General features: G+C 37.0%; 1 protein-coding gene across 5 annotated transcripts in view; it reads right to left on the bottom strand.

Annotated features, from left to right (window-relative positions):
• Nucleotides 1–24,212, bottom strand: part of PHF6 (PHD finger protein 6) — a 67,416-nt gene extending 43,204 nt beyond the window's left edge. For 2 of the 5 annotated variants that reach the window (XM_032260243.1, XM_032260244.1), the window contains exons 1-5: nucleotides 24,033–24,212; nucleotides 19,797–19,980; nucleotides 19,449–19,550; nucleotides 4,193–4,326; nucleotides 3,864–3,907 (exon numbers count right to left, since the gene is read on the bottom strand). In XM_032260243.1, the coding sequence (XP_032116134.1) occupies nucleotides 3,864–3,907; nucleotides 4,193–4,326; nucleotides 19,449–19,550; nucleotides 19,797–19,934 (418 nt within the window). In that variant the 5' untranslated portion in view covers nucleotides 19,935–19,980; nucleotides 24,033–24,212. Of the gene's footprint in view, nucleotides 1–3,863; nucleotides 3,908–4,192; nucleotides 4,327–19,448; nucleotides 19,551–19,796; nucleotides 19,981–20,821; nucleotides 20,903–24,032 lie in introns of those variants that run through there. The other 3 variants (XM_032260241.1, XM_032260240.1, XM_032260242.1) reach the window with 3 other exon arrangements.
• Between the last annotated feature and the right edge of the window lie 241 nt (nucleotides 24,213–24,453).

The following is a 24,453-nucleotide window of genomic DNA, read 5'->3' as shown; positions in this document are numbered from 1 at the left end:
GGGGTTGGGGAACAGGAGACACATGGGAACTCTGTACTTTCTGCTCAATTTTGATATGAACCTAAAACTGTTCTAAAAATAAAGTCTATTAATTAAGGAAAAAAAGCCATCCTTTAACTTCCTTCTAACTATTGCCTGCCCCTTTACAAGCAAACATATTAGGAGGCTTACCCATGTTACTATTAACATCCTACACCAGAGTGATACATTTGTTACAATGGTAACAAATAAGAAAGCTGGCCTAGAAATGCTTGCTTCTATGTTTCAAATCATTTTACTGGCAGCTAATCTAAGCCCATTGCCACTAACAGGTACATACATACAGTTCCTAGGATGGCGTTCTAATAACCTAGTGACATAATGATACCTAAAAACTCCATATAGATTTTTAAAATTGCTTTTCAAATTCACAGTCCATTTTTTTTCTGAAGCAAAACTGATCACATATGTTTTAGGTATTTAATATTCAATGATATTTTAATTGTGATGGGAAATTGAATTGCCATAGTATGCAATTATTCTCAAATTTAGTATTTCAAAACAGCTCATTTTATATAAAGCTAACATGGCAGACTGAATGATATATTAATAGTATTTATCACACTAAGTATTAGCAAAGTAAGTATTGAGACACAGATGGTAAATGACCAAGATATTACCATAGATATTAATTCCTCTTTGCTCTGGAGGCTAGTGCAGTACAATTCTTAAAGACAATCCCCGAAACACAATCCTATAACCTCCCATCATAAACCACGATCATAAAGGAGAACATATGCTTCCCATTAGAACAATGGAATAATCAGAAGTTCTATTTCTGACAAAGTACTCAAAATCAACTAAATTTGAGCTAGATCAATATGATAAAAGCCAGAAATCAATAAATATAAAGCTTTATTAATTTAAATTATAAAATTATTCTTTCAAGGCCCACAATATGAGTACAAACACACCATACATAAAAATGATAAAAGCTCCCTGCCCAATGTTCTAGACTTATACATTGAATCCCAAATTCAAATTAATTGCATCACAAATCTGAAGTTATAATAATGCTGCCAGTTACATTAAAAGAAAAGCTGTCTTGAAAAGTATGAATTTAGATCTCTCACTATGAAGTTTCAGTGCTAAAACATGGCCCAAATTATTCTACTTTGTATGGTTTGCAGTGACTTCTGCCTACCACTAGATGGTGCTATCAGCTTCAGAAATCCAGGGAATAAAATGGGAGCTGTCTATATTAATCCGTATATATTAATCATCATTTTTAATTATCTCAAATATCCTGTCTCAATGTGTTCAAACTTGTATTAATCAGATCATGAGTCTCAATCCTCAGCTTAACATACAGCATAACCTAGTCTCAATCCTCAGCTGAACTTGTATTGTTTGTATCTCAAAGGATAAATGCTTGAGGGGATGGATACCCCATTCTCCATGATGTGCTTATTTCACATTGCATGCCTGTATCAAAATAGCTCATGTACCCCATAAATATATACACCTACTCTGTACTTACAAAAATTAAAAATAGATTAACAACAACAAAAAAAACATATAGGGCAACTACAATCTTAAAGATTATGAAATAAATGCACTGATAAAATCGGAAATAATGAAAGGTGGAAAACCTCAATCTTTCACAAAGGATTTTCCAATTCAATTCTAGAATTAAGTGAGGAGAAAACAGAAGAAAAGCACTATAAAGGTTTTTTCCCATCATAATTTACGACCTCCAAAAACATTCTGTTATTATTTATCCAGTTAGTTTACCTTAAAGACTAGATTTTGCTAACGACAGTATTTTTAACCAGCACTTTAATCTTGAGTCCAGAAGTGGAAACAATACTATTTTGTATCATAAATGTCAAGATCTAGAGATCAAAAAGGGCCTCTAATTTTACCATGCAAATACCATAATTAGGTAAATCTTTATAAAAGAAACAACTTCCTAAAACAACCGTGCTCAAACCATTATAATTCTAAGCAACATATTCTCAAAAGTGAACAAAAATTTTAAATATCTCTAATCTAAATGAAGGGATAGAACAATCTCACACTACATCTAAGCCATTTTATATTACTAGTAAAAGTATCAAAATCATTTGCTTGAAAAGGCTTGAAACCAGTCAGAATTCAGTATCAGAGCCTTCCCATACCTTTCACAGACTAAGTACAATTTGGCTAACTACATATAAATGTGACTAACCTGGTTTTGTATAAATTTAATTAGAAATAAACTAAAAATAATTTTTAAAGTTTGTATTTTAAATTTGGTTACTAATAATTAACACATCTGCATTTTTTTAAGTACTACAAATGTGAATAAAAATTTAACAGAAAGCCTGGTGATCACAAAATGTACTACTATTACCAAGTTCACATCATTTATAATATCTGACAGTAGCAAGGATCCCAATTATTATCCTTAACGAAACATGCAGCTGGCCAGGCACAGTGGCTTACACCTGTAATTCCCAGCACTTTGGGAGGCTGAGGCCAGTGGATCACCTGAAGTCAGGAATTCGAGACCAACCTGGCCAACAGGGTGAAACGCTGTCTCTACTAAAAATATCAAAATTAGCTGGGTGTAGTGGCAGGCACCTGTAATCCCAGCTACTCAGGAGGCTGAGGCAGAAGAATCGCTTGAACCTGGGAGACAGAGGTTACAGTGAGCAGAGATTGCGTCACTGAACTCTGGACGACACAGTGGGACTCGGTCTCAAAAAAAAAAAAAAAAAAAAGAAGAAGAAAGAAAGAAACACGCAGGCACCAGCACAATTTCTTACCAAAGACACTAAAATATTTCATGTACCCCATAAATATATATATCTGTACTCACGAAAATTAAAAATAAGAAAAAAACCAGGCTGAGCACAGTGGCTCACTCCTGTAATCCCAGCACTTTGGGAGGCTGAGAGGCAGGTGGATCACGACGTCAAGAGATTGAGACCATCCTGGCCAACATGGTGAAACTCCGTCTCTACTAAAAATACAAAAATTAGCCAACATGGTAAAACCTCGTCTCTACTAAAAACACAAAAATTAGCTGGACATGGTGGCGTGTGCCTGTAGTCCCAGCTACTTGGGAGGCTGAGGCAGGAGAATCACTTCAACCTGGGAGGCAGAGGTTGTAGTGAGCTGAGATTGTGCCACTGCACTTCAGCCTGGGAGAGAGAGGGAGACTCTGTCTCAAAAAAATAAAAATAAAAAATTTTCTTAAAAATTAAGAATAAAACCATATAGGGCCATTACAACCTTAGTACGAAATAAATGCACTGTTAAAATCTGAAATAATGAAAGGTGGAAATGCATATACTTTACATATACAACTTTCAACATAAACTTGACAAAAACTTTGGGGTAAAAGTTTTCTTAAAAGTTCAGATCTTGGCAGGGCGCGGTGGCTCACGCCTGCAATTCTAGCACTTTAGGAGGCCGAGTCAGGTGGATCACAAGGTCAGGAGTTTAAGACCAGCCTGGCTAACACAGTGAAACCTCATCTCTATTAAAATTACAAAAATTAGCTGGGTGTGGTGGCATGCACCTATAATCCCAGCTACTCAGGAGGCTGAGGCAGGAGAATCACTTGAACCTGGGAGGTGGTGGTTGCAGTGAGCAGAGATCACGCCACTGCACTGCAGCCTGGGCAACAGAGCAAGACTCTGTCTAGAAAAAAAAAAAAGTTCAGATCTTTTTCACCGTGTACATTCGTTTATCCTAACACTTTTCTCAATTCTTCTAAATGTTCTGAATGTTGAGATATGTTTTATGGTTAAAATTAATGTAGTACAATTCACTATGTTGTACTCAAATTTCATCTTGAAACTGAAAAGTGGCTGAAACGTGGCTGAATGGCATACCTTCAGAGTTATGTGCAGTTTTCTTGTGTTTTCGGCAATAGACCCTATAAAAAATGAAGAAATCAAAAATTACTACGTAAGCAAACTAAATTAAACTCACTTTTCAAATTAAGAAAATGAGCAGTATACTTCACCCCACTCACAAGCCGGATTTAAAAAATACTATTAAACTTCCTGTACCATTTTAAATTTCTTATCAAAAACACCCTTTATGATCACGATGATGATGAAATGCTTTGAATTGGGAAAAATTTTTATGAAAGCCCCAAGAAAGTATGATTGCTAAAAAAAAAAAAACAAAAACAAAAACAAAAAACTTAAATAATTACATGTAAATTCCTTGTGAAGGTTTCTCTCGTATTTGAGCTTTATCATGCAATGCACAGTGGTAGTGGTATGTCCTGTGACATGTTTTCACATCACAACCAATTGTTGCTCCAGGACAATGGCACAAAGAACACATCTACAGCAAAAAGACAAAATAATATTATTAGTATGTGACTTTCTAAGGCTGTATATCAGATTAGAGACATATCAGTTTCTGTCAAGGAAAACAAATTGGTTTTTGAAAACTTTTGTAATTAATGCTATTTTTCTTGTTTTCTCTCCTTAGAATAACCTGAATAAAATTCTTCTGGGGTATTTTTTTCCAATGTTAAACACTGACAAAATTAACAGAATGTTATTCATGTCTATTGTTTCATTATGGTCAAGAGAAAATTTGAAATACTGCAATTCAGGAACATGAGCTGTACATAACATTATAAAAGAGTTGGACCTTTTTATGCAATCCAAATCTTCCTGGGTATAAGTAACTGGAGAAAATGTATCATACCAGAAAAAAATGTTTTCCTTAAAATTTCCACTTAATTTTCGAACGCGGTGGCTCACGCCTGTAATCCCAGCACTTTGGGAGGCCGAGCGGGCGGATCACAAGGTCAGGAGTTCGAGATCAGCCTGGCCAATATGGTGAAACCCCGTCTCTATAAAAATACAAAAAAATTAACCGCATGTGGTGGCACATGCCTATAATCCCAGCTACTCGGGAGGCTGAGGAAGGAGAATTGTTGGAACCTGGGAGGCAGAGGTTGCAGTGAGCCGAGATTGCACCACTGCACTCCTCTAGCCTATGCAACAGAGCAAGACTTCATCTGAAAAAAAAATTCCACTTAATTAATGAGACTCTGTGGGGAAAAAAAAATCTCACATAATTACTATTTGAGAACCTGGTAAAATCCATTTAAAGTGAGGGAAGGAGAGAGGATAAAAGAATTAGGTAGCTTTTTAAATACCTTGAGCTCTGAGACTATTTTGTGATGCCAAGTTGATTATATTGTGAAAAATATGCTTGGCTACTTCTATTTAATCTATGCCACTTACCTCTTGCATTATGAATTCAGGAAAACAGATAAAACAACAGATTCTTTCAATGTATTTTAATATGCCTTACCTTTTGAATTTAATGGATAATTCACATTAACTAGTTTATGCACTACATTTAGGAAAAAAGTCATCTTTAAAAAGGTACATAACAATGATTTTCAGTGGTTTTGATCAACGTATCATAATGTACTGTACCAAGTGAACTTTTATAATGAGGCCATTTAACCAAATGCCATGCCAAAACAGATTTATAACAAGCTAAATATGTAAACTCTTCATTTCTTTCTTGGTTGCTGGACACCTTGTTCTAAAGTGTTCCCATCTCTCATTTTATTAATTTGAACAAAAAGAACACTTAGCATTCCTAACTTTTCGATTACTTGGCCTCCAAGCAATATTGCTGTACCAAAAGGCTAATATAAATTCCAATAAAATTTCTTACATTTCTCTAAGCAAGTCAAATGCTCAAACTCTCATTCAAGCTATCATTTTAAAAATACTCATATATAAACCAGAAACAGAAACACTCTCACTACAGCTATTTCCCAGAAAACATGAGGGCCAGTGCCCATTATTGACACAAGAAATACCCTTTTCTTCCTTAAATAAATATAGAAACTTCAAAGTATTACTGTAAAATGAAATAATATGCCAAATTATCAAGAAGTGAAAGCTTTTGAATGGCTTATAAATTCTCAAGGAGGTAGAACATTTGAACTGTAGCTTAATTACAAAGTTCTATTACATTATAGAAATTCTGGAAAACATGAAAGAGTACAAAGGAAATTTTAAGATCAGTCATACTCACCAAGCAGAGATGCCTTACCGTATTACAATGTGTATGTGAAATGTAATTCTACACGTACTATTTTGTAATCTATTTTTTTGAATGCATCAAACCTTGACCCACTTCACTAAGAACTTTATGGCAAATAGTTTATCTTGAAACTTACATCTAAAGCAGGTTTCGATAGGTACATTTTGAAAAAAAAATATTAAATTCAGTTAGCAGGCAAAACTGAAAAGAGAGGTATCATTACAAATACATATTAGATTGAGCTCAACCTTGGCAAGATACAGATAAGATGAGCACTCTTGTATACAGCTGGAAATTGGTACACGCTCTCTAGAAAGCAATTTGACTTATTCAACAAAGATTTTTTTTAAATTTGCATTCTCTGAGCCAGCAATTTTACTCTATAAACCTAGTCTAAAAAATAATCAGACTTAAGCAATTTATGCAGAAGCACATCATTGCAGAATTATTTGGAACAGTCCAACATGTCAAACTACCTATGGAAAACAACAATTGAAAAATGTTTAAATAAATTATAGTATACACATATAAGAGACTGTTCTACAGGCACTCTTCAAAAAAATTGTAATGGCACAGGAAGATCTATGTATAATGTTAAGTGAAAAAATGAGGCAGGATACAAAACTATGTGAATTATGATCCCAACTATGTTTATAACACAGATTCTTTAAAACAGATGGAAGTAAAAACAGCAAAATGCTAAGTGGCTATATCTGGGTGGCTGGTTTTCTGCATAATGGCCTGTATTTTCTGATTTTTCTACAATGGGCAAAAGTAGTTTTCTAGGCAAAAAAAAAAAATCATTTAAAAAACAAATTAGGAAATCTCTAGTAAATGCTTTCAATACTCATCTCTCAGTATGGTGAAAATAAGATGGGAACCAAAAGCCCAAAATATACCAAAACAGTTTTTGGCTGGTTATAAGTTTAAATGTGCCCAAAGTAACTGGTTTTAAGCTGCTATGGTGAAATAAATGCATTTTGCGAATAACCAGTTAACCACAGCAACTCAGGACAGATACTTTTTTTAAAGCTTACTTTATTTTTATAGTTAGTTTCACTCAAGAAAGACAAGAAAGAGGAAGACATACCAATAAAAAATATTTTCAGAGTGGAAACTTCTTTACAAGGTTAGGAGTTGGAACTTTGCTAAATTAGAATTCATAGGACCTATTTTATGCAGCATTCACATACAAGCAGTCAAATTTCTGGCAAGGTACTAACAAAATACCAAAAACTATCCATAATAAAACAAAAATACAATGTTTACATTTGCTGGCTTACCTATGAATACAAAAGGGGAAAATTATCTTAGTCTATCATGCTATATCCCAACCTCTAAAATAATCCTTCTTGTCTAAACTCCTATGGGACTTAAGATACATACAGTTTTTTGGCTTTTATTTTACTCTATTATATGGCTAATTATAAATACATAATTTTATCAATCAATTCCTTCTAGACCGAATTTTTTTCTGAAGACTAACATTGTGCCTTACAAAGTAGTATTCAGCAAGTATGTCCTTGCAAGCATACCCTGTTATTGAAGATTTTAATCTTACGGCATATTTCTTCCCATTCATGTTTCTAATGCCTGCAGATTTAACATAATTATCTTCAGCTACTTCTAAAAATATTTCAACATTCTGATCTAGGATTGGGAATGGTGAAATTGGGGAGAACAATCCAGCTGGGGTAGCACAGAATGAACAGTGGCAAGACTGTTTCGGGAAAAAGATTAGCCCTGCTAGAAACAAGGTTGAGAACTCGGATGAGATAAAAAGAAAAATTAAAGAAGCTGAGAAACCAGATAGGTGGCTAGTCCAGCTTAAAAAATGTTATAGGAAATAAAAATAAAACAAAGAGGCCTTCTCTAGAAAAAGGTGAAATAACTGGAAAATGGGGACCCCTCTACCACAAGGCACCTGGTTATTTATACCCTAATAATGGCTCCAGTAGCCCTCCTTTACACAAAACATTTGCTCTCCAATTTACCACAGTCCCTATCGGGCCTTCAGCAGAATGACTGTCAGCTGCCATGTATCATGCTTGCACGGTATCCACGGCTCCCTCAAACGTGCGAAAATGAAAGTTAACCTGAATTTTTTTTTTTTTTTTTTTTCTTTTTGAGACAGAGTTTTGCTCTTGTTGCCCAGGCTGGAGTGCAATGGCGCAATTCTTGCTCACTGCCAACCTCCGCCTCCCAGGTTCAAGCGATTCTTCTGCCTCAGCCTCCTGAGTAGCTGGGATTACAGGCATGCACCACTATGCCTGGCTAATTTTGTATTTTTAGTAGAGACAGGGTTTCTCCATGTTGATCAGACTGGTCTCGAACTCCCAACCTCAGATGATCCACCCACCTCGGCCCCCCAAAGTGCTGGGATTATAGGCGTGAGCCACCACGCCTGGCCAGAAGCATGTTTTTTTAAGAACAGTGGTGGACCTCTCCCCAACTCCCCCCCAAAAAAGGCCCGCACCGTACATCAAATACTCTGTGGAGGGCTAATTTCCTGCTTCTAACATAGGCATACATGTTAATTCTCATCCTAATTTCAAGTTCTTGATTTAGATAGAGGTGAAAACTTCATTAATAATGATTTTTCTCTTACTCCCCTATTTAGTTTGCTACCTAGTCCACTTAGTAAACCTTAGTATTTAATTACCAGCTCCAAATTAGGGATATTGGAAAAAGAGGCCCTGTCTTATTACAGATACTTGCATAGCATCTCTATAGTATTGTTAGAAGCTACACTAACTTAAGGTTAAATTGTGCAACATAAGCAGAGTCTCAAGAAGCTGACTCACTGATGAAAGAGGAGCTAAGTCATGCATGAGACGAAACACAAGGAAATAAATGGACTGAGACTTAGCTCATGTTGGGTAGGAGCCACAGGCTGGGACATACCTGTTCCTCAGTCAACTTAACTAGCACAGGACTGAAATTCAGTTTGCATAAAGAAGTCTTAATGGGCAAAAGGAAAAATATTGCTTTCTCAGTAACTATAGGGGAGTAAAATGAAAATGAGATTGCCAACTTCTACGACAGGTAAAAAGAGAAGGCTCCTGGAGAAAAGCTGGAACCTAATGGTCAGACAGAGCCACAGGGAACTGACAGAGGAAAGGCTGTCTGCAACTTTGCTTTGTCCAGCTTCATTGCCTTATATCTAATATGTCTGTCAGTAATTGACTACCAGTATATAGATACACATTCTCACAGCCAAGTAGTTACTGTTCTCAAGAAAACTGCTACAAATGTACAGACAAGGCAAAGGATGATACAAAAAGAGATCACGTTCTTGAGCCTGTAGGCAAAGAAAAAAATGCCAAAAGCTCTTGTAGTAGATATTTTCACAGGAGATATGAGCCAAAAACAAAGTGAGAGCAGCTTACCTAATGCAGGTGTTTGGCTTTTTGTTTTGTTTTTAATAACAGATAATACTACCTCCAATAAAAACTAGAAAGTGACAGTACAGTGGAGGGCAAGTTTTCAGAGATGCCCCAATGCTCCATAACTTCAGCTTCATTGCTTTATTTATGGCAATACCTCACATATCCAAATAACTAGAGAACAGAGTGGCTCTGAATTATCTGGTTAACTGATGTTTTAGCTTTTATTTGTTAAATTGATGTGTTAAAAATTTCTTCAAAAGTGCCACTTCATGGGAGGGTGGAATATGAACTCATAACTGCTCCAGTTTGATCCTTTAGTTACTATTGTTTAAAAATACGGCATTTTGAAGGAGGTCTCATAAAAACACAAATTTAATACTATTTATAAGGTTTAAATGGAAAGCCAGAAAACAACAGTGAAATCTGAAAGCTGTCAGTCATTGAAAAGTGATAAATTGCTTGAAAAATAGATTAGGACCTTAAATTCCAGGTGCTTCTAAAAAATAGGGCCACTGAAAAGTACTTGTTAACTTTTTACTAGATTTAACAGACTAAATCTAAGCAGTTACTGAATAGATTATTTCAGATGTCTTGGAAATTGGAGGGAAATGAACTAAGCCTTAACCTCACCTCCTGACCTTGCTGAGAATACCACACTCCAACTCTATCCAACCTTCTGCATCATGATGGATGAGGAATATAAATTCTCTTACTGGAGTTTCTGAAGTTTCTTTTTGTTTATCTGAAAGATTCAGACAGACATTTTCTGAGCTCAGATTTTTATGTTTAAGCTTTTCTCAAGTATGGGTTTTTCCAGTTGAGGGTATTCTAAACTGCTATGCCATTTGCTATAGTCTGTGAAGAACATCACGTACATATCTATGCTCAAGTTAAGTACTGACATATCCCCCAAAACCAGGAATGAGTTTTTTTATATTATCGGTTTTGGTTCTCCTCCATTAGCAAAAATAAATGAGGATTTTATAATGAAATTAATTTACAGTATTCCCAACTACCAAAAAGTATTAAATGGAGGCAAATAAAAAAATTACGCATTAAAAAATATGTATTCAGTAATAGCCAAAGACCCAATTTTCTCCATCATTACACTTCAAGTTCTCTTTGACCTTACATTCATTCTCCTTTATCACCTCAAAAGTAAAGCAAAGTTCATTTTAATATGACTGGTAAAATATCTGCATACATTAAAATTAAACTGCATGCTATAATTGGAGCTTTTTAAAAAATTCACATTTATATGAATACATTCACAATGCATGTACACTTAGCTACACAGATGACAATGAAGCCACTGAACAAACTTTTAGGAAGAAAATTTACCTCTTTTCCTCCTGATAGAAGGCATCCTGTGGCCCTAATCCAGCCTGCACTTGTTTTTGTAAATAGTATAATTAAAACACAGCCATGCTAATTTCTTTGTGTATTGTCTGTGATTTCAACTGAGACCACATAGCTTGCAAAACCTTAAATATTGTCTGGTCCTTTACAGATAGTGTGCCAAGCCCTAACCCAAGGTAATGGTCCATAACTGGGGTGTTCATCAAAAATTACCTGGGAACCTTTTTTAAAAGATACCTGTCTTCGGCCAGGCGTGGTGGCTCACGCCTGTAATCCCAACACTTTGGGAGGTCAAGGTAGGTGGATCATGAGGTCAGGAGATCGAGATCATCCTGGCTAACACGGTGAAACCCTATTTCTACTAAAAATACAAAAAATTAGCTAGGCGTAATGGCACATGCCTGTAATCCCAGCTACTCGGGAAGCTTCAGAGGTTGCAGTGAGCCAAGATTGCGCCACTGCACTCTAGCCTGGGTGACAGAGAGAGAGACTCCCTCTCAAAAACAAAAAACAAAAAACAAACCAGATACCTCTCTGCAACACAACCCTTACCTGTGCCCCTTTTCTGATTTAGTAGAGCTGGTTAGGTACCACTGCTCTAAGGATTTACTAGCACCAACAGTCATCTGGAATCTTCGGCTTCTGTGATTGCAGAAAGCAAAGTATTACAATGTGGGTATTCCATTTTGCTAAGTGAATGCTAAGTAAGTCACACACTCTACACCTACTGAATGCTAAGTAAGTCACACACTCTACTACAAATAGTAATGGCATTTAATATTTATTTAATATTTTTTGGCCACTTCCTCTTCCTTGAAACTCTTCATCCTTGACTTCCATAGCATCACTCTCCTGGTGAAACACATTTCAAATGTCACTTTCTGTGGCGCTTTCTGACTTCTCATAATTAATTGTGATCCTCTTTCCCAGAGCTCCTGTGCCATTCTTTATATACCTCTAAGGCAAAACCATATTTATTCATGTTTACAATCAAAGTACCTAGCATTGTGCTGGTAGGAAGTGGCACTCAATATTTGATAAACAGGTGAATTCTAAACCCTATACTATATGGGGCCTTGACCATATAATGCCTAAGGAAACAACAAACACAAAGCCATACTGAGGGAGTGAAGCTTGACGAAACATGAAATCTCTCATGTCTGAGGCATATACAGCTCTCTACTCTCTGGAAAAATACAACCAACCTCATTTTTCCCTCTAAACTGCTCTTCTCCCTTTTCAAACTGCTCAAGTTGGAAACAACACTACAACACTAATTAACCAAAACAGAAGAGTTTCGTGCTACACCAGGACTTCCCTGGTCAATTTATACCTAGCCTGTTACAAGGTTTCACACTATTATCCAGCTGAAGCCCTTTCCATCTTCAAATTCCACCAACAATGAGTGTCCAGTTATTTATTAGAACACTATTAAGCACAAAGAAGACATCAAGCACCACATTAAGAGTTTTCTATGCATTATTCCCACGTCATGCTAGGCTGGGCAAAGAGAATACGTCTTACTCTCCCAGAGTCCACAATACAGTGGAGAAGAAAGGCTTACACCTGTGCATCAAATACAATGCATATGGTGTTGTACTATATGACAGAAACAAAGTGTCAAGTTTGAGCTGGATCTCAAAAATAAATAGAACTTTTCAGAAGCAGCTAGAAGGAAAACAGAGCCACAAGCAGAGGTGAACATCTGTACGTTTACCACAGCGGGGACACAGACAGGATGCTTGGAAAACCCAGAGGAGAGAGAATGAGGTAAGGATAGAAAAAGTGGGTTGAGACAAGGCTTCTGAACGGCAGGTTGAGGCCTCTGGACATTATATTGAATGCAGTAAGAAATCATGAAAGGTTTCCAGTTAGAGTGGCATTAGCTTTAAAAAGCAGAGATCAAGTAATTACCAGCAGTATGTTGGAAGGGTGGGAGGAGCAAGACTGGACAAGGGGTAGCATTAAGAAAGAAAAGGCAGAGACATCTCACAAATAGAATCGACGTGACTGATATGGAAGAATGAAGAGTTGATGGTAAAGGATTCAGAAAGAGAAATCAGGTTTCAGGGAGGGGCGGGGTGATAAATACTGGTTTAGACAGGTTGAGTTTAAGATGCCCACAGGACATCTATGGAGAGCAGACAAATATGCTGCCATCATTATACTTCATTCTTCACAGTGACTATTGTATATCACCTGTCTCCTGAAAAATCCTGCTTTACCCTTCTCTTTTCTTCCTGAGTTGAAATTCCTCTCTAATGTTGGAAGACCCTGCAATCATCCCACCTTACTGAACTGGAATGGGTCTCAAAGACCCATTCTGGTATGGCTAACCTATTAATATTTCCTAGACTCATTTCATTTTAAAAAAATTTATTATACTTTAAGTTCTGAGGTACATGTGCAGATCGTGCAGGTTTGTTACATAGGTATACACGTGCCATAGTGGTGGTTTGCTGCATCCATCGCCCCGTCATCTACATTAGGTATTTCTCCTAATGCTATCCCTCCCCAATCCCCCCAAGCCTTGCTATTCCTCCCCTAGCCACCCACCCCTCAGGCCCTAGTGTATGATGTTCTCCCCTCCCTGTGTCTGTGTGTTCTCACTGTTCGACACCCACTTATTAGTGAGAACATGTGGTGTTTGGTTTTCTGTTCTTCCATTTTTTTAACCTTACCAGCTTTAGGAAGCAGTCTCAACTATCTCAAACAGGTAAGACCCCTCCCAGACAGAAGACACCCTGTTTCTCTAAATGCCAAGCACTCCACTGGTACTGAGTAAATAACAAAGCGAGGACTATGTGGAAATGGTCTTTTTATTTTCAGAGGCTATGAAAACATGTGGAGGGTAATAATCAGAATATTCTTACACAGGAGGTATATAGGGTTTTTGTCCTAAAAATTAACAAGATAATACTACTAAAAGAACATATTAATAGGAGTCTGATTATATCCTAAATTCAGTACTATTTCCATCTTTGTTAGAAAACTGCTAAGCTGTAATCATTATGTTTTTTTAGATGTGATTTTGGAGTACGTAGCTTAAAGATAGTCTAGTGTAACCTGGTGATTAGGAGTTCTGGTTTGGGAGTCAACTGACCCTGGATTCAAATCCCATCTCTGCCACTTACTAGCTACAGTCAGGTTAGTTAACTTATCTGAGCCTCAGTTTCCTCACATGTAAGGTGAGAATACTTCCCTATCTCACAACACGATTATGAGGATTAAGAAGGATCATATAATTACAGAACTTAGCATAGTCCCTAGCACATGTTATGTGTCTAAAAAATGTTAGCTATTTCTACTTCTAGAAAAAGCAGGAAAACTATTCAGAGGATTTCATAAGACATGAGTAAAATTCAGTTTGAAAAAAGGGAACATTTAGGAGTGACGTGAGGACAGTCATCAAGTATATGAAGGATTTCTTAATAAGAAAGAAAAAAACCCCAAATGTTTATTTAATGGAAGGAGATAGATCTAAAATGGCTTTAAATTAAGAGAAATATTTAATTTATACAGAAGGATGAATTTCTCAACTCTGAAGAGTGTTATATATTACTGATCTTGCTTCAGGTTACTTGGGTACAATCACAACTTCTTGATATAATTAAGAACAGGGCAAACATTTTTTTCTGACAGGACCTCACTCTATCACCCAGGCTAGATGGATACAGTGGCACAATCGTAGCTCTCCACAGCCTCAAACCCCTGAGCTTAAGCAATCCTCCCATCTCAGCCTCTTGAGTAGCTAGCTCTACAGAAACATACCACATTTCAAAATTTTTAAATTTTTTTGTAGAGATAGGGATCTCGCTTTGTTGTCCAGGCTGGTCTTCAATTCCTGGCCTCAAGCAATCCTCCCAGTTGGCCTCCCAAAGTACTGGTGTGAGCTAACTCTCAGGTCAAAAATCTTATCTTGAATGGCTTGTAGGTAATCTTGCAGAGGGGTAAGAAAGGTGAGCTAAATGGCCTTCTGAACACTCTCTTCTTGTAATCTGTGATATAATGACACAGGCACCAATTAGAATAATAGCTATTTGAGGAGGCAGGTGGATCACTTGAGGTCAGGAGGTCAAGTACAGCCTGGCCAACATAGCAAAACCTTGTCTCTATTAAAAATACAAAAAAGTAGCTGGGCGTGTTGGCAGACACCTGTAATCCCAGCTACTCGGGACGCTGAGGCAGGAGAATCACTTGAACCTGGGAGGCAGAGGTTGCAGTGACGGGATTGGACCACTGCACTCCAGCCTGGGCAACAAGAGCGAAACTCCATCTCAAAAAAAAAAAAAAAAAAAAAAAAAAAAAAAAAAAAAGAGTAATAGCTATCCAATGTAGATACACCTAGTGATCTCACCAGCTAGCTTCATCCAGAAACAGTAAATTCTTCAAATATCCTTCTCTCAAGTATCTCCTTAAACAAATTCAAAAAAGCAATGATAACTCATAATTTTACTTGGAAATTTGCATTTCTTGGCTAGGTGGCTGGAGAGTAAGAATAGATGGTACAGATGTGGTATCTCCATATGGCTTCAGTAGGAACTAGAAATCATTCTGGAAAAATGTATCTGTCTAAACTGCAAAAACAGGGCATTAAATCATAAAAGCCTTAGTACTCTAGCAAATTTTCCCCGGTCCTTCCTGGTGCTATATAATTAAAAATGGTATAAAGGAGGTGAAAATGCTCATACAGAATGGCTTTCCTTCTCCGATCCTTGTAGCTGACATTAAAACCCTGGAAAATTTCCTGTGGCAGCAACACATAAAAACCATACACTCGCACCTCCTGCTCTACTGGGCCCTCTCATCCTCAACTCTGACCCACCTGGCTATTGATACATACACTTTAACCTCAAACCCCAGCCTCCTTATCTCTGTCCTTTTCTTTGGGGAAAGTGAGCAACTTTGGAGTCAACACCAGGTGCAGATTGAAATCTGTCTTGAAAGCACTCAGGGGTCCATACTCCAGTTTTTGATGATTTGTTTTTCTTTTCTTTTTTTTTTTTTTTTTTTTTAGACAGACTCTTGTTTTATCCCTGAGGCTGGAGTGCAGCGGCGCAATCTCGGCTCATTATAACCTCCACCTCTTGGGTTCAAGTGATTCTCATGCCTCAGCCTCCCAAGTAGCTGGGATTACAGGCACCTACCACCACATCTGGCTCATTGTTGTATTTTTGGTAGAGATGGGGTTTTGCCAGGTTAGCCAGGCTGGTCTTGAACTCCTGACCTCAGGTGATCCACCTGCCTTGGCCTCCCAGAGTGCTAGAATTACAGGCATGAGCCACCACGCCCGGCTCGATGATTTTCAATGAGTGTTCATGACCTACTTTTCATCTAGAAATCCAGATGAACAGGAGCCAGAGCAAACAGGCTCACAGGATAAAATGCCTTAAAAAGTCAATCAGTGGCTGGGCGCAGTGGTGCACACCTGTAATCCCAGCACTTTGGGAGGCCGAGGCGGGTGGATCACCTGAGGTCAGGAGTTCGCAACCAGCCTAACATGGTAAAACCTCCTCTCTACTAAATACAAAAAAAATTAGCCAGGCATTGTGGCGCATGCCTGTAATCCAAGCAACTTGGGAGGCTGAGACAGGAGAATCACTTGTACTTGGGAGGTGAAGGTTGCAGTGAGCTGGGATCACGCCATCGCACTCCAGCCTGGGCAACAAGAACGAAACGCCATCACGAAAAGAAAAAGTCAATTAGGGAAGTTGAGTGCCTAGTTAATATGTATTTATCTAGTTACGTAAAGCTCTTCACTCTTTTTTTCACCCTCCTATTTGATTTACAGCCCTTTTATTGCTTAGTCAAATTGACACAGGGAATAGTAGAGAATAAAACTAAAATCTGGAATTTAGGTTACATCATAGCATGTCATATAAAAATGATATAGAGAAAGAAGCAAAATTGAAGGCTAAAAGGAGTTTCAAAAATTATTTCAAACCTAAACCTATAAATGTCACATTTCTATCCCCTATATAAGTTGTTTAAACTGTGACATTCTAGAGGAGGGAAACGAGCAAAAGTTCTTCTCTTCTGCCACTATTCCTCAGTGCTCACGCCTGTAATCCCAGCACTTTGGGAGGTGAGGCGGGCAGATTGTCTGAGGTCAAGAGTTCAAGACCAGCCTGGCCAATGTGGCAAAACCCTGTCTCTACTAAAAATAAAAAAATTTAAAAAATTAGCCAGGCATGGTGGCGGGCACCTGTAGTCCCAGCTACTCAGGAAGCTGAGGTAGGAGAATTGCTTGAACCTGGGAGGCGGAGGTTGCAGTGAGCTGAGATCATGTCACTGCACTCTAGCCTGGGCAACAGAGCAAGACTCCGTCTCAAAAAAAACCAAAACAAAACAAAAAACAATAACTCTAAGTGGTGGCTACTATTTATCAAGTCCTAAACATGTGCTCAGCACCACCTTAAATCCTATATATTTTGTCTTTTAATCCTGGCAATAATTCTGGGAGACAAGTACTATCATTATCTATCTCCTTAGGCAGTTGAGGAAAACATGGCCCGGAGAAATAAATAACTGACTCAGGATCACCTTGCTAGTAAATGACAGAGCTGGGATTCAAACTAAAGTCTGTTACTAAATCTTGTGTTCTCAATTCTCAATATTGTTCCATTCCCTAGATCAAGGAACAAGGTTGGTTATTTATAACATGCTACACTTGGGGAAAAAATTATTTCCCTACAGTATAACATTAAAAATTAATCAAAACAATTTATAATAGTGAAACTTGTACAAAAGTTCTGATGCTTTAACAAATAGGTCCAAATAAATTAAATCTCCATTGAATTTAGCAATATTGACATATGTATGCTGTTGCTTCATGTAACATTAACACTAGGCATTGCATTTGTTAATAATATTTCAACATTAGGGACCAAAACTGCTTTTGTTCTGACTATAGAAGCTGTAGCAAGTGACAAAATGCTAACAAGTCAGGATACAGAAATATTTTCCAGGGATATTCATAATGTCAAACAATAAATAAAGGAGTAATAAGGTTTACAGCACAATCACTTTCAAGTAAGTATCATTCTTTTTTATATCTGTACTTATTTTAAGGACTAGGAAATAAAAACACAGTGCTATGGTTCTCAGAAATCCTCATAGTAACATGAAGAAACTTGAAACCACCAAATAAAATTCACATTTAAAAAACAGAGCTTTCTAGGCTGGGTGCAGTGGCTCATGCCTGTAATCCCAGCACTTTGGGAAGCCAAAGTGGGCGGATCACCTGAGGTCTGGAGTTTGAGACCAGCCTGACCAACGTGGTGAAACCTGTCTCTATTAAAAATACAAAATTAGCTAGGCATGGTGGTGCATGCCTGTAATCCCAGCTACTTGAGAGGCTGAGGCAGAAGAACTACTTGAACCTGGGAGGCAGATGTTGGAGTGAGCTGAGACTGTGTCATTGCACTCCAGCCTGGGCAATAAGAGTGAAACTCTGTGTCAAAAAAAAAAAAAGAAAGAAAGAAAGAAAAGAAAAGGAAAAAGAACCAGAGCTTTCTATTACTATCTACAGTTTTTGGGATGGGGAAGATAAACATTTTCACAGTTAAGGTCTCGCTACAACAAAAATGGTCTGACCTCTGGATTCTCCTTTGTACTAACACTGACGCTTAGATTTGAGATTATCCTACAGCAAATCTCAAATGTCATCTTTAAATGTATATTTCTTCATATTGCTTTTTATGTAAAACTATTAACAGAAGACTACTTTTTTAAATGTATTATTACTGATCATCAAAATGATAGCCCCCTCTTCCCATTACCATTTCATCCAAAAACTACCATCTCAGGGTCTTTGTGAAATAAGAGGTTATTGAGTAACTACAAACACAGTTATATGTTTGGCAAAACCCATCTTTTAAAAAAATGAAACTTGATAGTAAAGCTATTAAAGGTACATTTATTGATGTAATTTTAATAAAGAGTTCAAATGAGAAAAATAAAAATAAATCTTCCCATTAATTCTTCCAAAATAAACCATAGTGTGTCATAAGTACCAACTGAGATGACACTACTATTCCAATAGAGCAATGTAATATCTTACTAACATGGTTATTGGTAGTGAAGACAACTACGAGAACATTACTCTAATGCAGCTTCAGAACAACAGCTCCTGTGAAATTCACTGAGTTATCCAAAGTCATAAATGCAGTGTTATACAACTGAACTACAGTAAAATACTTTTTTCAGCAAGTGCTAACATTTTCCTATTGAGAGGTGACTGTCATCTTCATTTGTAATGACCATAATAACTTTATCATAGAGATGAAAACATATCAGAATTATGAAAAATAAACTTGAATGAAGACTTTAACACAATATCTACTCAAATTAACCAAACTGCTTGTTTTCTAAGTAAACAGCCTCCAAAAGATTTTAATTCTCTTTAAAAAGCAAAAAAAAAAATTGAATAGTATAAATATTGACTCATTCCTTTTTGTTGAGTGGCAAATAAGATAAACTCGGCCTTGGATTTTGCTGTCTCAGGAAAAAAAAAAAAAAAGCCTGCAATTTAAAATTACACTCAGTTAATAATGCAATACACTCTAAAATAAGCAATTTCCGATTTAACGAGTTTAAAATAATTTTTATTCTCAAGAGGCAGAAATACCAACTTACCAGCTTCGTGCCTCTTTTAATTTCCTTTTGGACATCTTCAATAGAAAATCCACCAAGACTTTCATTATCAGAGTGTGATGATACCAAAGCAGATGAAAAGAGCTATAAATTACATTTAAAAAAAATTAAGGTTCATATATAAATTAATTACAGTAAAACAGTAAATAAGATGTTAAATTTAAATGGTAATTTTCTAGAAAAAATGGCATAGTATTAGTGATAAACCATTTCTTAAAATTTAACTGAGCGTTTTTTTTGTTTTTCATTTTTTTTAGTATTCAGACATTCACATGTTATTAAGATTCTCTTGAATGGTTTCAAGGTCTCCGTTGCTGCCAGTATACTTACCATACACTTATGGTGCGCTGCCACCTTCTGGTTTTCAGATATTAGTAACTGTCCACATTCCTTGTCTCTATTTGACTTACAAAAGCCACATTTGCGCTGTCTTGTAGGCCCTTTTTTCTGTTCAACTGAGCTTGACATGATTTTTAAATTGCCTTTAGAATGCCACTTTAAGCCTCAAGAAATGCTACAGAGAATAAGAAGGGTGACAATGTTAATTTTATTTTAAAATCAGTTTATACATATTCATGTAAGTTGTTAAAAATTTGACCTAGGCTTTCATATACACATTTTTAAATGTTTATTTAGTATATACAAATTAAGCCACTCCAAGCCCCAAGAAATGCTACAGAGAATAAGAGGGGTAACAAAGTTCATTTTGTTTTAAAATCAGTTTATAAATATTCATGTATGTTGTTTAATATTTGACCTAGGTTTTAATATATACATTTTTAAATGGTTATTTAGTATGCATAAATTAACATTAAAACCTGACGTCTCCATAATAAATACAGATAGATAGGCAGATAGCTAAATTAAGTTTAGAGTAACTGAGAAAAATCAAACTGTTCCCAAATTGGAGGATATGTGAAATAGCTGACACTATTTCTGTGTGGATAAAAATATACAATGTATAATATTAAATTATCACCTGCTGGCATAATTAATGTAAAATACTTTTCATGCGTAGCTAGGTGCCCCTTCAAGGAGATAAAGAATTACATCTCTTGAGAGCAGAGCAAAAGCTACTGAGGAAACTTCAGAATACTTGAACAATTTCTTAATGTTCACATATTGGTAAAACAATAAAAGTAAAAAGAATCTACCTAACTATGACTCTGGTGCACTTTTAAAATTATTTCTGGGTTAAAAAAAATCAGGTATATGACTTTAATAAATTAATTTTTGCTAGTCTATTCCATTTTAAAGTAAATAAAAAATTAAGCTTCGAACTGTCTATTCAAAAATGCAGACTTTAAGACCCAATTATTTTTTAAATGATCATATTAAATAACTCTAAGATTTACCCCAAGTTGGCTTATCAATTAAAGTCACAAGCTGATAGTGGTCTTCTAAATGCAGTAACTTCCATACTTAAATTAGTAATATTGTGTGAAGGAAGAAATTTTTTTCGAATGAGCCTTAAATTTGGTCGTATTATAATTATAGGTAATACAGTGTAGTCAAACAAAAAAAGGGAAGGAAAGCTCTAACATGAAAGATTTCAGATTTATATCATCAATCTTAATATGGATTCTTCAGAAGAAATTTAAAATCAGTTACTTGATTTGCATAGTTTTCCCAAATCAACAGGATTAAGCAGTTGAAGACCCAGGTTGCCACAACGCACATCACAATCAAGAAAAATCTCAAACTTTTGTCTTAAAATTAATTTGCTAAATTCTTTCCATTTGTTTACATATGTGAAGTTTTATAATATTACATTGAAAAAAATTGTCTCACACTATATTGCAGCTTTCTTAGAAGCATTTGTTCACCAGCAAGAATAGTAGCAGCTGTATGCGAGGAAGGTATTATCTACAAACTATTCAGTGCTTTTCAATATAAAAATTCAGATACTTAATCAAAATTTAACCTGAAGCCACAAAGAAAACATATCTTCTCATCCATTTATGTCTAGAATTTTCTTTTTAACACAACTTCAAAGGCCCTGACAGTCTCTGCTTTGATAGGTTTCACAAACTCTTAATGCTATCTATAATTTTAAATATCTCAGTCTTCCAAATGGCAACGGATACTTTACCATGGTACTGTATTCACAGCACTGGCTATAAACCATGAAACTGATTGAAAACAGGCAGCAAATACTTTTAGGATTAAAGAAAAAAAAAAGGACATAACAGAGAAACAAAAGAAACAAAAGGAAAGTGTGTTTGCATTTGCTCAGGGAAGTATGTGTTCGGTTGCTTTATCAAGAACATAGCTGCCCAAAATTTAGAATTAACTATGCAAAATACCGAAATCTGTAAATAGCATCAGAATTCGCTATTAGAGTTCTAAATTAGTTTCTTTACTACTACGCAATGAATAGTAGGCATTCTGAAATCACCATAATAATGTATTCAGCATTACTCCCGGTCATTCTGGCCAGTTGAAAGGATGGCACAGTATAAATCGAATCCATACAGGCATCTTTAATGTGTAATTTCCATACAATCCTAGCACTGGCTATACAACTGGCTTAAGATAAAGAAATTTCTAGCGTGGAAAAAAATCACTTCGTATTCTTTAATTCTGAAATGTCATCACCAAAATTCTATCTGTATTGAATTCTGCCTCTTCCAATGCATATATAGGCACATTTCTCATCCTAATTTTGAGAACCTGCTTTTCTAGATACCGAAGACCCCAAAATCTAAAAGAGAAAAAAAGTATACTTTATTTTGCATTCAAAAATATTCTAGTGTATTTTTTTCTGTAAACAGTTTAAATTTAATTTGTAAAGTGAGAAGAGCCACAAAAAAAAAGTGCACCAAACCAATTAAAAACTTTCCCCAATGTGCAATGACTAAATGGATTTTTCCACTGAAATTCAAATAATACATCTGTGCATATCTTGGTAATTCTTTTACAGTCTCCTTGTAAAACATGAAGTGCAGAACATCATGGAAACAATGACTTCTAGCAAAAATATCCTTATCATAAAGTACAGATTTTTATCTAATGTTGTCACATTTGTGGCCTCTAGTTACGTAGAATAAGGGCATTCCAAGGACCAATCCTAAGGGGTTCTTAATGATTCACAGTTATATGGCATTTTAATTTTAGTCTAAAAGGTTTTTCAGGCCATGCGGAGATCAAAGTTTGATGCTTTCACGCAACAATGAAGGCTTTTCCTTAAAAGAAACATCGCAACATGGAAAATACTACTAGGCAGAAATGAAGAGGCAACAATAACAGCGTGAAATACATAATTTAAATCCCGGGAAAAAAAATAAAAGCTAGATTAGCTAAGCTGAAGCGATGCCTCGAAGCACCAAGGTAGGAATAACCTGAAACATCAGAGAGAGCATTCAAGAACCAACTCGAGAGCTCATTCAATGCCTGGAATCTGAAAAAGCATTTTCACAGAAAAACAAACAAAACAACAAAAACTGCAGTTCCGGAAGATTGAGACATTCCATGTGAATGCAAACTGAAATATACAAATCAAAATAGATAACAAACGTGATCCCCCAAAGAAGCAGTATTTGTAACAGGAAACTTACAGTGGACAGAAATAAACGAGTAAGATGTACCGGAAGGGCACCTGAATTTGGTTGCACGATATTATTACATGGTTCGCACTGCTTTTTGCGATTATTCAAAAGGAAACTAAAGGAATTTTCCAGTTGTTTCAAACCCAAGGGGAGAGAAAGAATTTGAACAGTATAAATAAGACCTAACATTACGTAGTAAGGCGATGAAAATAAAAGGTTTTCTAAAAACAAAAGATTTTTCAACTTCCACGCAGAATATCGAAACGAATGGAAATTGGAAAAGAACACCGCGCTGTTCATCCATCTAATGAAGGACGGTACACATAAAGTACCGGATCCTCTCCGTTATTTATTCCCCCAATACACACTAGATTACAAGATCTCCCTCTAACCAAGCGCTAAAGTCACAAAACTATCTTCCTCTAAAATACTTCAGCAGGTTCCTTTCCGTCGTAAAGTCAGGATCCCCTAATCGTCCTTTTCCAATCCTCCCGAATCCAGGAAAATATCATCCTACCACTTTCTTTATGCCCCCCTCCCCCAAGAGTTAGCCCTCTCTCAGTCTTCGTTGTAAGCTTCCCCTTATACCTCAGTTTCACCCCTTATTCCCCCAACCCAGAGTTTTTTCTCATTCCGTATGGTTCTCTCTCTTGCCATCCTAACAATTCTTCGTCTTACTCTTCTCAAACTGGGAGTCTCTCTCCTTCCCAAATATGTTCTAAGCAATGGCAAAAACTAAAAATTCCCAGTTTTTTTCCCTCCTCAAATGTTGCACCCCCTCCCCCGAAGTCTAGGCGTAAGCCTAACCTCTCCTTCTGCACCTCCAAAGCACTTTCTCAGCAGCCTCTCCGCCAAGCGCCTACAATGAGCGACGCTTCTGGGGTCCCTGACAATAAAGCGAGACCACCAAGAGTCCCCTTTAACAACGGGCAGGGGCGGCGGCCTGGCCACCGCCATCCTCCTTGTCTTCTCCCGCCGGGCAGAGAATGGGGGGCCCCAGGGTTCCGTGGGGACTCACCGGCAGGGCCCAGAGACGTAAGGCAGAAGAGAAGCGCCAATGAGGGTAAAGAGAAAGAAGTCGATCTCGGTTCTCCGTCAGTGCCTGAGAGCGGGGCTCTGTCGCCGGAGGTTGTTTCCTTTCATTCGAGGAGAGACGGGCTCGCGGAGCGCCCTTACGTCGCCCCCCTCGCACGCACACGACCCACAGAGCGTTGATACGTTCCGAGCGCGCCGCGGGCCCTGATTGGCCGCAGAGAGGGGGTAGCTGAAGCCACAGAACCACGGCGCAAGTGCAGAAACCACCCCCTGTACGACTCGAGGCGGCAGGCGCCGCCTCCTGCTCGCGCGCGTACCTTCTATTCTCCACTTCGCCACTCAGCCAAGTGTTTGGGGGCCGGATCCGCGGAGATAGAGAAAGAGATTCAAAGATATCGCTGTGG

This window comes from Sapajus apella, unplaced genomic scaffold (assembly GCF_009761245.1).
Source record: "Sapajus apella isolate SASKATOON/1434 unplaced genomic scaffold, GSC_monkey_1.0 scaffold115, whole genome shotgun sequence".
NCBI lineage: Eukaryota > Metazoa > Chordata > Mammalia > Primates > Cebidae > Sapajus > Sapajus apella.
The sequence above is the reverse complement of the archived record's forward strand: the minus strand, read 5'-3'. Positions and strand labels throughout refer to the sequence as shown.